We start from the raw sequence: 17,053 nt of genomic DNA, 5'->3' as shown, positions 1-17,053 counted from the left end.
AAAAAAAAAAAAAAAAAAGTCATATGATAAAGCAAATCAGACAAGCAATGGACTGCCAAGATGCCAAGAAAGGGATGGGCACAACTGACTTTCTGTCTAGGTCAGCAACAGTAATTCTACATGGAAAAGAATATGAAATTAAATGAAATAAAATAAAATAAAATAGCACAAGGCAATGAAAGAGAACATGTTTTTAAAAGTAAATAATTCTGACCCATGTCTATATACACCAATAATTTAAAATAAATAAATAAATAAATGTTTGTTGAGTACTCAAACAAGATACTACAGTTTAAATTAATTTCTCAGATTGACTCCAGGATTTTATCTCATACCTCCATTTGGCCTTTCTCTGTGGTGGTCTGGCAATAAGGCAGGTTAAAGGGCAAGACAGCCACGGCAGGGCGAGGTAGGGTGGGTGGGTAACGTGCACCTTTACATGGAATACACCTGAGAAAGAGGATGAAGATCCCCAGTTTCATTGGCTGCTTGGAAATTTCGATTTAGAATGATTCGAATTTTGTGAGTCAAGGAAAATGAATGCAAAGAGAAAGACGCACCTGAGCTGCTGTGGATTCTCATGAACCCCAACAACCCAGTAATGGTCTGATTTGCTTTTGCAGCTGTCTCTGGTGTTACAGACAGGAGTCCACATGTTCCCCAGGGTCCGGTTCAGCATACGTACGACACCCTCCGAGTCAATACAGCATGGGGTTCCTGAAAAAAGATAAAGTAAAAACAATTATACTGTGAAATATAATAACAATTTAAAAGTAACTGTTTTCTATTTTAATATAATTTAAATATAAATGATTCCTGTGATGGCAAAGCTGAATTTTCAGCATCATTACTCCTGTCTTCATTGTCCCATGATCCTTCAAAAATCATTCTAATATGCTGATTTGGTGTTCAAGAAACATTTCTTACCATTACTAATGCTGAAAAACAGCTGTGCTGCTTAACATTTTTGTGGAAATTGTAATATATATTTTTAGGTTTCTTTGAATGAAAAGAACAGCATTTATTTGAAATGAAAAACACTTACTGACTCCAAACCTTTTAACAGTAGTTAAACAGGAAATTGAAGTAAAAAAAAAATCTCCTGGCTGTTTTGTTCATTTTTCCATTTCCTTAACTATCAAACGACATGAAGGAATACAGTAAAGGTGACTCACCCTCCGCAGTGAAGCCCATCCATGCCAGGTAGGACTTCCGTGAGAGAGGCAATGGTTCTCCGTGTATGACCTGCCGTCTCTTGTGTCCGAGCTGGAGCAGCTGTATGCCAAGGGCCTGATCTCCATCAAAACCAGTACCTGATGACATACATGACAATCAAGCTCAACCAATTTGCAGACACAAAGCCCAAGTGTAGGGAAGAAACTTTTGATTCCGTTCATTTGGATTGCTCATTTAGTTGAATAGAAGCACTACTTGAAAAAAAAATATTAATTCCATTTGAGTCACTGTTTAAAAGTGCTCGCAGATGTGCCATTTTTATTGTTAATATGTTTTTAATAAGTTAAATTGTGACCAGTTTTCTCCTTTTACAGCTACTTTGCCAGTCGACTTTAAATATTAAAAGGAACCAAGACAAAACTATAAAGTTATTTACGACTGAGTTGAAAACGAATTATTAGCACTAGTATGCAACAGAGTACACACACACCAAAAAAAATTCAAAATAAAGGATACACATTTATGAACATGATTTAGGGCTTGTGGTTGTTCAAAACAAGGGGATGCCTTGAAACCAGTGCTTGTACCGAAAGTAGGGGTGCTCCGATCAGGATTTTTGAGGCCGATCACAGAAAGCAGTATCTGCCGATACCGATCCCGATCTTTTTAAAGCCTTCTTTTTATCATTTATAACTATTTATAGTGATACTCCAATCAGGATTTTTAGGGCCTGAATTAAATTTTTGAAAATGGGGGGAATTCCCCTCTTAGGTGTCTCTTGTGAGAGGGGAAGCAGCACTGACTGCTTTCACACAGGAGTCCACTACTGATCCGTGGCGGTTTACCACAAACACAACATTTATCTATTATTTTGATTTCAAATCCAAACATTGTCACCAGAAAATGCTTTTTCAGCATTGCAATTCTTTTTTTACACAGTACAGTAATACAATCTTTCACAGACATTTGCATTGAAATCTTTATTACAAGCAATCCTGCGGTTCATAAAGAACTTTGTTTTCCTACCTCCACGAGTGCCATCTATTATTGCCTTGTTTATCTAAAAGTGCTGTGAAACACCGTAGACTTTAATAATATGCATTTACAATTAATTTTTTACATTTACAATTCGCTGTTACTTTAATTCAGCGCTTGCAGTGCAGCAAACATAGACTTGGTGTGGAAACGATATCTGCACTGCTGCAGACACACCGCTCCTGGAGTGCACTGCCGGACCGCAACCGTGTGCAGTGTGCACGCTTTATTAATCTGTTAACATGAGTGCGGAAAAAATACGCACCACATACGCACTGCAAACGGAGTAATGTGAACCTGACATTATGTGTTTGTGTGCCTGCGAGTGTGCATGAGCGCATCCTTTTTAGAGACCGCCGATCAATCATCCCAACGTGATTATCGGCCGATAGTGATCGGTAGCCGATCAATCGGAGCACCCCTAACCGAAAGTAGATTGGCACGCATCAGTACCTCTGTGACACACTATGAGGAGCTGCTCTCCATGTCCTGCCATGCAGACCACAGCTCCAGGCAGGCTGAAGATCTCCTTCTGCACTCCACCAACAGAGAACAGTCTGACCATCAAAGCACTGGTGGCCACTGCCGCCCAGCCCTGACCCAAACACAATGCACGAACATCCTCTCCTTTAGGAAGATCCACTATCCAGTCCTTATGAGTGTCCCAGCAAGAGAAATGCAAACACTGGATCTTACTGTTGAAAGATAGAGAGAAATAGTAAGAGACATTTACAAAGGTAAAGTAAATATTTGAAAAATATTTGACACTGTTACTTGTTTTTGTTTTGTTTTAATTATAAAAAGAAATTGGATTTATGCTCTGTTTTTGAATTACCATTGTTATTCTGTTCTGGGTGTCAATTAAAAAGGTCTCTAATTTATATTTTTGACATGTCAGTTTTCATATTCTTTCTACATATAAATATCTTTCTGTCATTAAGTTTAAGGAATTGACTTACTTGAAAATGACATGTATCCAAATCAACAAGTGTCAGGGTAGGATTATGTAACAACACTGGTATCGTTTTTACATTTCCACAGAAAACCAGTTCCCAGTAACAAAAAAAAAAAAGTACCATAGTTTCTTAATATTCAAATTTACCACGTGTCCAAATATCCTCATTATCTGAAATACCACTTCTATGACACCTATTGTAATTTATTCATTTAATTCACAGGCAAAAAATTTACTACCGGATTTCTACTGGATTAGTAGTTATGCAGATAAAAATTGAGGCAAAGTGTAAATTTGCTTTGTAAACAAGAGCTAGCAGTTGAGGACAAAGGGGAATCTACAGAGCAAGGTTCACATCAGCTGCTGCTGACGGTAATCTGATTACCATGAAAGCATCCCTGTTGAATACAAAAGAACTCTAAATTCACTAAGTATGTCCAAACTAAAGAAATGAAAGAAACTAAGTCAATAATTAAAACTAAGATCTTGTACCTGGCAAGCTCATCAGTTCCTTCACAGACCAGCAGCACAGCCTCCTGGGATAGATCAGCCATGGTGTGGCCCAGGGTGTTGGTGAGATGCATGGCATGATGGATCGCAGTATCGTGAAACTCCACATCAATGGCGTTGTCCTGATCATCGTTATAGCCACGCACGATGCCCACAGAGTTCCACATCTGAGAAAGAACATAAGGAACTTTACAAGACCTTCTTATATTTAAACAAATCACATCCAGATTTCCAAATATTTACTGTTACCGTTTACTGAATCAACAACAGCAACAGCTTCTCCTCACCATAAAACGATGCATGAGGTGCACTGGGGTGGATCCCGGTTGGAAAGCCCTTTGGGGTTGTGTGGGCATGGGACCCTCATATACGGGAAGGGACACTGCAGGACCCACAGCAGGAAGAATAGCACTGCTGCCATCCTCCTCTGGAACACCATCCAGTTTTACAGAACCTGGATCTTGAGACCAAAACATCTGACCTTTAATTAAAGTGCTTTAATGACTCTTTCACTACTAATAATGTCCTTGACTTGAAGTTAACTGCCTACACTACTTGCTTTACTGAGACGCCTCATACCTTGAGAATTGTCATCGTCGTCCAGGAAGGACCCTCTGTTCCGAGGTCTGCCCGTGGCAGGCATGAGGTCATCGTCGTCGTCATCATCCTCCATGATGGGTTTCTTCACCGGAGACCGCGAGTCACTCATGCCCTCGTCCAGCATCCGGTCATCATCCTCATCAAACAAGTTATCATAGTCATTTGTTTCTTTAGCTGCAGCGGCCTAAACATCAGCAGTAAGAAAAAAAACATGCAAGTATTTACAACTAAATTGAAAAGAAAAAGGTTAACACCACCACTATAAGTTTTGTTAATAAATAATAAACAATAATAATAATAAAGGCTGCACAATTATTTCAAACAAAACAGAATTTGCATTGTGACTTATCAAATTGCAAAGATAAATAAAATTGCCAAATATTATTATTATTATTTTTAAATGCTAATTGTTTTTTTTTTTTACTGCAATATATTACAATAGTAATTTTTCTTATTTAATTAGTAATTTGTGTATTTTTATTTAGTAATAATACAGGGCTCCAGACAAAAAAAATAGAGTAAGGAGCCATTGGCTCCTATAAGAACAAAACGTAGGTGCCAAATTATTTTTTTAGGTGCCACAGAATAAATGTGTTTTATCCATTTTATTATTATTATTTATTTTTTTACATTTTAACATTTCAGTCATACTGTCATCTGTTTATGTCTCATCTTTTCTTGACTTTATCAGCATTTTAATCCATCTTGTAGATGACCTGGGAACTAAGGTTCACTTAAAGTGGGAACTAAATGTGAGGAGTTTGGTTCCAAAACGCGATAAACGCCTTTTTTTTTAATTATTGAGTTTCCGGCAAAAAAGATTTCCATCCATTTTTAATTTTACACAAAATGCGATATCCGCCGAGTTATTCTGTCATGTTTTTTTCCAAAACCGCGACAAACGCCAGTCTCCCTTTTCCACAGAATGCGATATATCCGCTCAACCAATCACAGCGCACTCTAGACAGTAATGGCGGCGCTTTGAATACACCCGGCTTCCTAGTTTTCCTCATCTAATATCACGTTCATAATCGCAGATGAGTCGCATTCGATTATGAACGCGATATTGCGTAGCTTGTCAGTGTAAGTGTTTTTATTTATGCCATTAATGTTTTTGTTAATACAGCGCATAGCACTAGTCAACTAAATGAACGTAACATAGCAAAGATGAATGCACTTTTGGAAATTGAATGTAAGGGAAATGTCATTTTGGAATTTCTGTGGTTTAATATGATATTGTTGTTCATGATGAAATTTTCTTTTATTGTTGTAATTAATTTATAGCATTAACAAGATGACCCGTTGAATTCATTTTGGGAGCGATGACTGATTGAATGTATTTTTAGCCCAGTGCCTGTATATAAGATTAGTATTGACCAAGTTCAGACAACAGGTTAAGTAAAAATATTAATATGCAATAGCGCATAAATATAGCAAAATGCTCCTCTTTAAAGTTATTTTTCTAGATGACAGATGAGCTTATGGACACCGAATGGTTATTCTGAGGTATATTACGTATACACAGGAAGCACAAAGCTTTTTGCGATTACTGGACGGCAATTGCGCTTCAAATAATATGAAGTTCACGCATTAACAGAACACAGCATAGACCTAAGATCTTGTTAAGAAGAAGCCATATTAGTAATGATTATAAACGAGAATTGTTAACGATATTGCCAATATCCACACAGCTGACAGCTTTACCTGTTGTAGTTTGTTCAAGTTGTGCACGAAATAGACGCTGTTTTTCTGCACTTTCACTTCGCACGTCTCCGTCATTTCAATCTCTCTCGCGCTGCACAACTGAGCTGCGTTTATCAGGTGTGTGTCAGCAGCACTACTGTGCGGCAGAGATGAGGACTGTTTGAAACTCTTTTTTCCACTAAAACTTTGATGCGCATCGTCTCAATTTAATACGTGAACATAACAAAAGATGTGATCGCAAAACAATCAGGAAAAAAGGCATTACATGCAAATTTTTTAGTTATAACATGTAAATATATATAGGCCTAATCGCCAGTGGCGACCTCAGCAAAAACTTCACTCGCAAATTAATATTTTTTGCGACCGTTTTAGTCGCAGTCTGGAGCCCCGTAATAATAACAATATTAGTATTAATAATAATAACATTCTCATTATAGCCAGATTGATCAAATTTTAAATCACAATTACAATTTTCCCCCAAATCGTGCAGCCCTAGTAACATTTGAGACATTATAAACTGAACAGTGCATGCATGTTTTAGTAAGAATATGTAAATGTTATAATACTTCTATTTGAATGAGCATGAACTGATGTAGTATTTCAAATATTATTATAAATTATAACATATGTATAATTTATTTATATTTAACATATTATTATTAATAAAAACACAGACAAAGAATGATGTTAGCACTTTTTAAAATAATCAAGCAGCAGATATAGGCACATAAAGGTCACCTAAAGATCCATATACATCCATCATGACTTTACAATGGTGATGCTATTTGTGGCACAGTATGATCGGGAAGAAAATGGTGAGAGCCTGAAGGTATGACTGACCTTGGTGCTTTGGACAGTGGAGGAGGACGACGGTGACGGTACACCTTCCAGGAGCCCGAGGCAGCCCTCGGTGTCAGTGTAAGCGATCCGGCCCCCTGAGGGATGCCACGCCATCCCACACACAGTGAACCCTTTCTCGTGTTTCTGTCTGTAATGGTACAAAATCAACAACATCATCACTGCACAGACTATACAGTCTGACATGACTTGTAGCATGACCATCTTCCTAGAAACATCCTTAAATACACAATATTGAATGCTGTTATATTAGATGTATAACGCAATAATGACAATACAATATTCACATTCTGTCCAAAATCTTAAAATAAACAAAACACCAAAATCTTCAATAATATTAACATAAATGTGACTGTAACCTCTCAATACACAGTTTGGCCTCTACATCCCAAACCAACAGATTTCCGCCAATTGTTCCTGCAGCCAGAAACTTCCCACACGGCGACCAGACCACAACATTAACAACCTGGGAAGAGAAAGAATCGGAAAGATTTGCTCATAACTTTATGCACTGCAATATAACGCACAAGTTTTACCAAACAATACATTATCTCATTTGATACAGTAAGTGAAAGGTTAATACACAATTGTAATGCTAATAAAGATTTCCACAATCTATAAATGACCTTTTTCTAATCATATTGCTCTTAACTGTTCCACTGTAAATCGCTGAGTTGCTTTCTACTGACCTGTGAGATGAGGTCATCGGAGAGCGTGCTGACATGTGTCCATGTGTTTCTGTCATACAGTTGAATGGTCAAGTCCACCGGTATGGCAAGCAGCTACACGTATATATACACACAACAAATAAAAAACTTAATCTTAAATATCACGACTGTTGTAAGATACTGGTGATGGGAGTTGTATAGATGACTGAGAGACTGATTGATGTGCTCATAAAGCAGTTATATAGGAAGCAACCAAAGAGAAAACTTGAAAATGTAAATTGAATTTTGAAGTCATTATATATATGTGTGTGTGTGTGTGTGTGAAATTGTCAATACCTTTCCAGAACGAGGCTGCCATGCAAGCCTACAGAGAGACTTGGCATTGCTCACATCACTTGACTTCTGGAGAATTTTCCATTGAGCTACTTGAGTCTAAAACACACAACAGAGTTCACCAGCTTTACATCAGATCTAAAATACATTTAAACCATTTTTTAAAATTTATTTTAGAACAAAGATAGGCTGAGATAAAATTAGAAATATATATATTGCGGTGTTCTTTTTTGAATTTGTTTTTATTTTAAATAAAATTATTTATTGAAATTCCGAAATTAAAACTCAAATCTGAATTCAGCTGATTTAAATAAAAACTACTATCCTGAAAATATAACTTACAACTACTTATAACTATAAAATAATGAATAAACATAATAAAGAGGTATCAATGACTTTTGGACCCCATTGTACATGTTTTTCCTTTGTAATAACAACTGACGAGGCCTCATACCTGTGACTCAATAGACCACACAGTAACTGATCCATCACAGCTGGAGGAAGCCTGTCAGGAAGAGACATGAGCATAATAAAATGACTAACTATGACCCAGCACTTAATATTTAATAGATAAATACTCATAAGAACATGTTAAACATCAACAAACAACATATATCCACTACTGTTCTAAAGTTTGGGTTCATTAAGATTTTTTTAATGTATTTGAAAGTGTCTCTTATGCTCACCAAGGCTGCATTTATTTGATCAAAAATACAGTTAAAAAACAGTAACATTGTGAAATATTGTTACAACTGACAACAACGGTTTTCTATTTGAATATATTTTAAAACATAACTTATTTCTGTAATCGCAAAGCTGAATTTTTAGCAGCCATTAATCCAGTCTTCAGTGTCACATGATCCGTCAAAAGTGCAGATTTGCTTTGCAAGAAACATTTCTGATTATCAATTAATGTTTTTGAACGGTTTTGCTGCTTAATATTTTTGTGGAAACCACAACATTTTTTCAGAATTCTTTGAAGAATATAAAGTTTAAAAGAACAGCATTCATTTGTAATAAAAATAATTTGTAACATTACAAATGTGTTCGCTGTCACTTTTGATCAAACGAATGCAACCTTACTCAAAAATATTAATTTCTTAAAAAAAAAAAAAACATACACTTACAGACGCCAAATGGTAATGTATGCAGTAAATGGTTATGGTAAATGGTAATGGCAATGTATGCAATAAATATGACACTGTGAACTAATTCATGAGCAATTCTTAATTTGGCCACATTCACAAATAACAGCTGACCATTAAAAGGCACCATGACACTCACAAGGAACTCATCAGAAGGGTCAAGAGCCACACTGAGAACGGGAGCGTCATGTCCACGTAGGGTCTTCTGCTGACTGCTGTCCACCACCTCCACTATCTTCACTATAAAGTCACTGGAAAACAGAATGCCAAAATTAGCGCCTTCATTCTCCACCATTTTCAGCCCAGCAGAGACTCATATTGGCACTGCAGATCTTTATGATCTGAAGTGGGAAAATAAATGAAAACTCATTTCCGACCTCTACAGGAAGAAAAAAAAAAAATCAAATAACCTGTTTGGAGCTCAGCTGCCAGTGCCGCCTGCATCAATATTCAAGCATCGGCAGCAGGATAAAACTGCTCAATCAATGCTGTGACATGCTCTCTGCCTTCAACCGTGATGCATCAGCTTAAAACAATCCATATATCCAGAAAACGACCATTTAGCCAAATACAACTAATCATAAAACGATCGAAGTGGTTTCGACTTTGTATTGATGCCGGTCAAAAGCACAGAGATGAGAGTATTAAACGATACATTTAAACAATAATATATAATACAAATATTAAATACGATTTTTTGACACCAATTTTAACTAATAAACTGCTACTAAAAATAAGCTTATATCAGCTGAGGTTTTAGGCAATTTAAAAATCCCGGCCAGGATATGTCTGGGAATAAGAGGATGTATGATCACCCTGAGACCTAAACATGCCTTACAATACAAATGTAGCAGGATAAGGACTGAAAGTAAGTCATACCTGGAGCCTGCAGCCACTCTTGACCCGCTGCTGTTGAAGGTGACGTGGTTTGCGTTGGTGGTGAATCGAGTGAGAATGCCATCTGGATCTCCCTCTGGGAAAGTGTGAATCTGAACTGTGTTGTTGGAAACTGCTGTAACTAACTTTTCGTTCTGGAGGGATAAAAAAAAAAACACTGGCATTTAAATAACAGTAAAATTAACAGGATTCGGATTTAATTGACCATTTTCAGGTGTTTAACAGGGAAAAAACTCACTGTAGCATTATTCATGTAATTATATTACTATAATTGACTGAAAAAAAAAAAAAACCTAAAACAAATGTCAACTTACCTTCAAGGCTACAGAATAGACCTTCTCCCCAACATTTATGGACTTGGGATCGTCATCATCTAGACTTTCCCAAATGCGGACATCACCGTCACTCCCACAGGTCACAATACACCTAGGAAACATCATAAGGTGTTTGAAACCACACACAGCATGGTCAACATCAACTACAGGCATCTTATCATTTCTCATTTGTCACTTACTTTCCCTCATCGTCAAAGCAGACATCAGTGTGGCCTTCTGAGTGACCGTAACGCATGGGCTTCCTTTCACATGGCATGATGCTCTAGGGGGGACAACCAGATACAAAACAAGTGACAAGTGAAAGTGGCTGCTGGTAAAATAGGTGAAATATAAATACTAATATTATACACAGGACAGAACGTGTCTGCTGGTAAAATGTGTAAAAATAAATAAATATTTATACAATTAGAAAAATTATTATATTGTACAAATATTATTTCATATTTGGAATTAACTATTTAATATACAGCAATATGTACATTCCAACTTGATTACATAAAAATGAATTTCTCCTGCTATACTCTGTATTAAGTATTATAGACCAATGTAACTTGCTAACAACATTCATTAACAATTTCAATAATTAATGTTACAACACAGTTAAAATGATCAGTTATACTATAAATTGTAGTAATATACAATATGGATAACTGCATCTTAATTTACTTGTATAATCTTACATAATATACATTTTTTTCCAATTTCGAGGCGAAACTGCCAATATTAAAATGAAAAGGCAAACATGAACAAGAAAATGCAAATATAGTTTTTACAAAGCTTTTTTTTATTATTATTATTAATGCTCACGCAATAATAGTAACAATTCAAATTAAAGTTTCGTTTTATTGTCTCCTTTATTTCACAGATTTAATTTTTGTTTTCATTTTCAAAGTCAACCTGTATGCAAATTATATGTTAACCAGTGGGCGGGGTTTATTGTTTAAGCGACAGAGTGCCTACAGTTTTCTATAATTAAATTGTTAACCTGGTTTTCATTTTCATACTTGAATTGATTTATTTAAATTGGCAGAAATACCTTCCATATATCTGTACTTAAGACTAAAAAAAAAACTACAAAAATTACACACACGTCTGGTTTACAATCCTTGTGGGGACTCTCCATGGGCGTAATGGTTTTTATACAGTAACGTTACAAACCATATATTCTATCGCCCTACACCTAATCCTACCCCTCACAGAAAACTTTCTGCATTTTTACATTCTCAAAAAAAAACTCATTTTGTAAGATTTATAAGCTTGTTTCCCCATGTGGTCCTCAATTTAGGACACGAGTAGCCATGAGTCGGTGTGTATTCAGGTTTAAGTCCCCACCGGGATGAATACACACACACACACACACACACACACACACACACATATATATATATATATCAAAATTCCCAAAATAATCTATCAAGGAAAAGAACGTACATGATCAGATGTACAAACACTGTTCAACAAAATTTTAATTATGTGAAATTATGTGCAAACATAGACAGCCTTCACTAAAAGTAAGCTAATTTTATCTCAAGTTTAGACAAATCACATGATGTTTTAAGCACAAAGAGGTGCATACGTGCCGCTCCGTCAGCTACTTTACAAGCAAAATGATCAACAACTGCGGAATAAAAACGCAAGTCTTCAAATGACTGCATGTGTCACAGCAATCAAATATAATCGAATAACAACGCATCGTTATATTTTGCATTCATATTTTAATCACGCCGTACTTACAGCTTTAGTTTGGCGGTAATTCTCAGTATTCAGCGCCACACTCGCTCACATCTCCCGCGCTGACAGCAGTGACGTTTAAAAGTGGGATGGACCATTAACTTTTCTCAAAAGTCATTGGCTGAGTCAGAGTATTAGTCCCACCCTACGTTTAACGTATCTTGACGTTACAGATACATTTATTCGACATTAAAAGTAAAAATAAAATAATTATTTATTGTTATAAATGAATCAGTCTGTCATTTTAATAGTTACTATTATTTTAAAATGTTCGAAGTGCATGTAAAAAAATAATGTTATTGTTATTAACAAATAACAACAGTAGTTGGAACTGCCCGCAGCAAAACTATCTGATATGAGACATAAGCATCAATAATGTAATACAGCCCGGGGTTGTACGTTTAGTCCTCTACATTAGAATAGACAAATTTTCCTCATTGTCTGTTTGTTGAATAATTTGATATGCAGTTCAGGAAGCAGCTCTGGTATCTGCTTGTAGATTGAAATGTAATACCAAATATAATAAGATTAATGGCCACATTGGGACATGTCATCTCTGCATCATTTAGTTTCTTTTTGTTTGTGCATGCGTGTCCAGATTTGACTACATTGTAGAAACCAAATGTCCCCAAAAGGATAGTAAAATATGAAATCCCTTAAATTGTGACAGCCGATTGTCCCCTCGAGCGATTTAACAAGAAAAAAACTAAATTATGCTTTAATGAAAATCTAAAAATGTAGAAAGATTTTTGTCGGAGTTGGGGGGAAAAATAAAACAACAGCAACAGATATCAATAGTATAAATGTTGTAATTATGATTGTAAAATTTGCTGTTTTGTCTATAGAAATTCTTAGAATATTTCATATGATGTGAGTTATAAATGCATGAGCTCAAGATAAAGATGCTTCACTTTAAATTCATAAAGAAGATTTGGTCATCTCAGAAACATTAATATTTAACATCAGTGGGTTTGGAAGATCAAACGTTATGGTCCCTGTCTCAGTTAACTGAGAATCAGTTTTCCAAGGTGAACATATACAGTAAATATACTAAAGACAAAGACCTTTAGCTAAATCATAATAACATCTTTAACTAAACCAAAGTTGTAAGAAAGAATCATTCCACGTTTTGTTAAAAGTGAGAAAATGAAGCTTTTCAATATATGGCATTCAATTTATTGTTTCCCCCTTGTACACCAAAGCACCCAGATTGCCTTTAAATCATGTAGAACATAAAAATTCAAAAGATTCGTAAATAGCAGCACATATTGTCACCCAGTAAGCTTGTTATAAAATATAATCTTTGGTATAAACCATAGCACAGCGAAACAAATTAGCCTCAATTTACTTGTTGATTCTATTGCTTGTTTTTATTGAAAATGTGTAGCTACAATGTGTGGTTGAATTGCTTCAGTACTGGACAGATCTATCAAATAATAATATACTGACAGGGTTTGGCAACTCAAACAGAAATAAATGGTTTAGGCACTGTGTTTAGCTCTAAAATACAAGACAGATAGATAATCTAGTAGTTAGAAAGTGTCAAGTCAGTTTTACAAGTCTGCCATCTAGTGGAATTTGGTAAGTACTACAATAGGAAAAACTGTCACTAGATGAAACAACACTCGTGGCTCCTTTTCACAGACTGTGATGACGCGTTTGCACAGGTAGTAACGTCGCAAATCTAGTAGTAGTTTTTCATATTTTCATTAAAAAAAATTAAATTTATAATGCTATACGTTGTGTTATAGCCTATTCACGGCAGTAAATTACAAAAAAAAAAAAAAAAAAAACGAGCACTGCTGTGAGCGTGTTTAAATACAATGGGGTGGAGGCAAATTTGACATCATTCTCTCTTCTGACTGCATTTCTCAATATGAATTCTTAAAGGGGTCATATGATGCTTTTTTAAAGATCATTATTTTGTGTATTTGGTGTAACAGAATATGTTGACATGCTTTAATGTTCAAAAAACACATTATTTTTCAAATACTGTACATTATTGTAGGTCCTCTAACTGCTGTTCCTGAAACCACGCCTTCTTTCTTTGCACATTTGGGCGCATTATGCAAATATTTCCACATAGTGGGGTAGATATGTGGGGGCGTGTTAGAACGAGCCGTTTTAGGGGGGCGTGGCAGAGTCTTAACTTTGATAAAGAATATCTCTTTGGTTTTGAGACTTTAGTCTTTGCAACTTCAGGGATCTTATCTATGCACAATCAGCTTGTAACACTCCAAAGAGAAAGCAAAACTTGAAATCGCATCATATGACCCCTTTAAGCGATCTTGTGTCTTTAGCCGTTTTATGACCACTTCCGCTTCTGAGAACACCGGAAATGTGAAAAGGGTCCATTTAATTTCCTGTTTCATCATGATCATCTAGGGCACAGAATTTTATATTGCATACAGAAGTAAATAAAGTATATTAACAGATTAGAAATACAAAACAAGAAAAAGTCAAATCAAATTCATATAGTAGAAAACTTGCAAAAGAACACTTAATAGTAGGTATAGAAATGTGAACCTAGGTCCATATCTTTGGTTTTCACAAGATTATGTTAGAAACATAAACTGTTTTTGTGCTGTATGATAACTACGTCCACCATGTTGTGCTGAATACATTTGTTGTGCCTTTCAATCTGTCAAATCAAGCAACATGTAGTTTTGTCTCATTTCTGTTTTCAAACAGCACAAGCTCCATTGCACCTATAGTGGTATTGCTTAAGGAAGTGTCTCAAACTGTAGGGTAAAGGCAAGGTGTCAATGCCCTGATACGTTGTACAGCTACAGATGACCGCTCTGCACATGTTCTGCAGAGAGAAAGGAAAGCTCCTAGCTAGTGGGCGAGAGAGAAGAGGTTCAAAAAATAGGCATGTGTCCGGGTCACTGTAGTGCTTCAACAGGCCCGTGACACTGGAATCTCTGTACATACAAGGGTCACGGCCATCAAAGCTAAAGCGCTTCCCGTTTTGCTCTATTCGAGCATGGAGGGAGCGGCTATAGCGTCTGAAGCTAACCGAGAAGAGGTATTCGTCCTGGGCAGAGTCTCGGAGCAGAAAGGTCCCCTCTGGTTGCCCTTCCAATAGTTGCTCAGCTTCGAAACGATCCAGGACACCCCAATAACAAGGGCTGTTGTTGATTTGAAGCAGATCAGGAACCAGGATGTAGTCAGTGTGGGCGCAGCACTGGGCGTCTCCATGTGCAAAAGAAGGATCCCAGTCATCCAGACTAGAAGCCCCAGTAGAGCGGATCTTCTCCCATGAAATGAGCGTTGGAGGAGAGGAGGATAACAAGGGACATTTGGGTTCGGTTTCGATGCTTAAAGAAGGTTTGGTATGAGTGCCATGTTTCTTGATCAGATGCCAACACTGAGCCAGTTCGGATTTCGGAGAGAATGGACACTTGTCTTCCATGAGCTCGGACACATGAATCTTCCGTTTGGACCAAAGAAGGACGGAGAATGGACGTGAGGAACCGGACTGGTGGTGATGGTGGTGGTGATTGCGAAGAGGGAGACACTGTCCAACGGCGTCCTGAAACTTCTGCCTCAGAGACCGGCGGGACAGGGCTTTCCTGCAAGGAGAGTCCAAATCCGGTTCTCCAGGGATTGTGCAGCTGCACTTTCGCTCTCGGCGTCTCCGGGGACAAGAAGCAGAGCGTACAGTCTGGTCATCCATTCGTTCCCCCTCTTCCCCTCTGGGCGCTGTCTCATGGCGTGACCCACGGGAGCGTTTTTTAATACTGCGGATGTAACTATCAGCGCTCCAGCTCCGCAAGTTCTTGGGACGTGTGTCTGAGTTTTTGGGCTTCCTCTCTGACATTGCTACAGGCCCTTTTTGGAAAAGTGCTGCACAGAATTTAAAAATAAATGAAGATTGGCAAAGAAAAATACGAAGAATACTAATAGTATTAATGCTACTAGTTCAAGGCATACAATATTACAAAATTAATGAATGCAGCATATATTTATGCACAGATTATTCATAACTGACTACAGTACCAAATAAAATTTTTTATGGTGATTTTTCAGGAAATGAACAGGATTCTATTCATATGTTTTATTTGAAAGGAACACATTATTTATATGATACTTAAAATAAAAAATATAACTAGTTATAATATACACTATACAGTATGCACATAACAACTATATACAATACAACAGACAAAAAACTTTAACCTTTTAAGTATCTTTTATATGAAAGAAATCCAAATGTATCCTACCTTCAGAATGAAATGCTGTAGGAAAATCTGCTGTCCTCACAGAGGAGTGATGAATTTTTCCATGCCCGAAGTTCATTGAGTGAGAGCTCGGCATGAACTGAAGGGAGGAAGTGCATCCCTCCTATTTAAAACCTCTCAAGTATCAATTCCTCAGAGGAATACTTGCCCTTCACTGGACGGAAGGGGTACTTTTGTCAATGACAGTTAACCTATCATATCTAACGATGAATACGCTGTCCTGAAGAAATGACATTGAGAATTTTAAATGAGTATAGGATGTATAATCTATATCAGTATTAGGCTATCATATCTATTATAGCTGTTATATTATTATAGGCTGTTTTACTTGCAAAAAAATAAAAATAAATTAATTAAAAAGTGCAAAAATGTGTCCATCTCTTAAATAAGCCACAAACCCACAACATTAAAATCTTTTAAAATGTATTAGCTCTTACCGTGAACTTTGACTGACCATCAATGAATCAATGAGCTAAATGTAATTAGTCAATAATAACGGACATCTATTTACAAGGACAACCTTGTTAGGAAGGAAATGGGAAATCTCCGAACAGACACTGAGAGCTCTACTTCATTGATTTATTGATTGATATGTGCCCTGCTTAATTTGGGAACATCCGGCAAACATTTGCCAGCACAAAGGCAATTTTTGACACCCATTTCAGACGGTGGTCAGGGGTCCATTCCTAGTATCCACCCAGAAAGTATCAAATATCAAGAGTAATATCATAGGGATGCAGTTCCGGCCTGCTAAATGGATTACAAAATAAATTAAATAATTCTTTATGGCTGTGAAGTCATTAGGTGATGTCATTCTGAAATGTTAAAATATTTTACTCTCATTTATTTAATATCACAGGCA

General features: G+C 36.6%; 2 protein-coding genes across 2 annotated transcripts in view; both read right to left on the bottom strand.

Moving 5' to 3' along the window:
* Positions 1-12,032, bottom strand: part of LOC107751760 (WD repeat and HMG-box DNA-binding protein 1-like) — a 16,556-nt gene extending 4,524 nt beyond the window's left edge. The window contains exons 1-17 of the mRNA XM_016567527.1: positions 11,951-12,032; positions 10,396-10,478; positions 10,196-10,307; positions 9,864-10,015; positions 9,124-9,235; positions 8,294-8,344; positions 7,843-7,938; positions 7,528-7,620; positions 7,198-7,304; positions 6,821-6,968; positions 4,256-4,460; positions 3,964-4,136; positions 3,659-3,843; positions 2,665-2,906; positions 1,176-1,313; positions 561-717; positions 336-450 (exon numbers count right to left, since the gene is read on the bottom strand). Coding sequence (XP_016423013.1) covers positions 336-450; positions 561-717; positions 1,176-1,313; positions 2,665-2,906; positions 3,659-3,843; positions 3,964-4,136; positions 4,256-4,460; positions 6,821-6,968; positions 7,198-7,304; positions 7,528-7,620; positions 7,843-7,938; positions 8,294-8,344; positions 9,124-9,235; positions 9,864-10,015; positions 10,196-10,307; positions 10,396-10,472 — 2,163 coding nt within the window. The 5' untranslated portion in view covers positions 10,473-10,478; positions 11,951-12,032. The remainder of the gene's footprint in view (positions 1-335; positions 451-560; positions 718-1,175; positions 1,314-2,664; positions 2,907-3,658; positions 3,844-3,963; positions 4,137-4,255; positions 4,461-6,820; positions 6,969-7,197; positions 7,305-7,527; positions 7,621-7,842; positions 7,939-8,293; positions 8,345-9,123; positions 9,236-9,863; positions 10,016-10,195; positions 10,308-10,395; positions 10,479-11,950) is intronic.
* A 2,598-nt stretch (positions 12,033-14,630) lies between these two features.
* Positions 14,631-16,289, bottom strand: LOC107751808 (suppressor of cytokine signaling 4-like). The gene is made up of 2 exons (XM_016567580.1): positions 16,190-16,289; positions 14,631-15,796 (listed from the first exon to the last, which is right to left on the bottom strand). The coding sequence occupies exons 1-2, from the start codon at positions 16,287-16,289 to the stop codon at positions 14,631-14,633; spliced, it is 1,266 nt and encodes a 421-aa protein (XP_016423066.1).
* Positions 16,290-17,053: the final 764 nt, after the last annotated feature.

This window comes from Sinocyclocheilus rhinocerous, unplaced genomic scaffold, assembly GCF_001515625.1.
Source record: "Sinocyclocheilus rhinocerous isolate Xijiao unplaced genomic scaffold, SAMN03320098_v1.1 scaffold993, whole genome shotgun sequence".
Classification (NCBI taxonomy): domain Eukaryota; kingdom Metazoa; phylum Chordata; class Actinopteri; order Cypriniformes; family Cyprinidae; genus Sinocyclocheilus; species Sinocyclocheilus rhinocerous.
The sequence above is the reverse complement of the archived record's forward strand: the minus strand, read 5'-3'. Positions and strand labels throughout refer to the sequence as shown.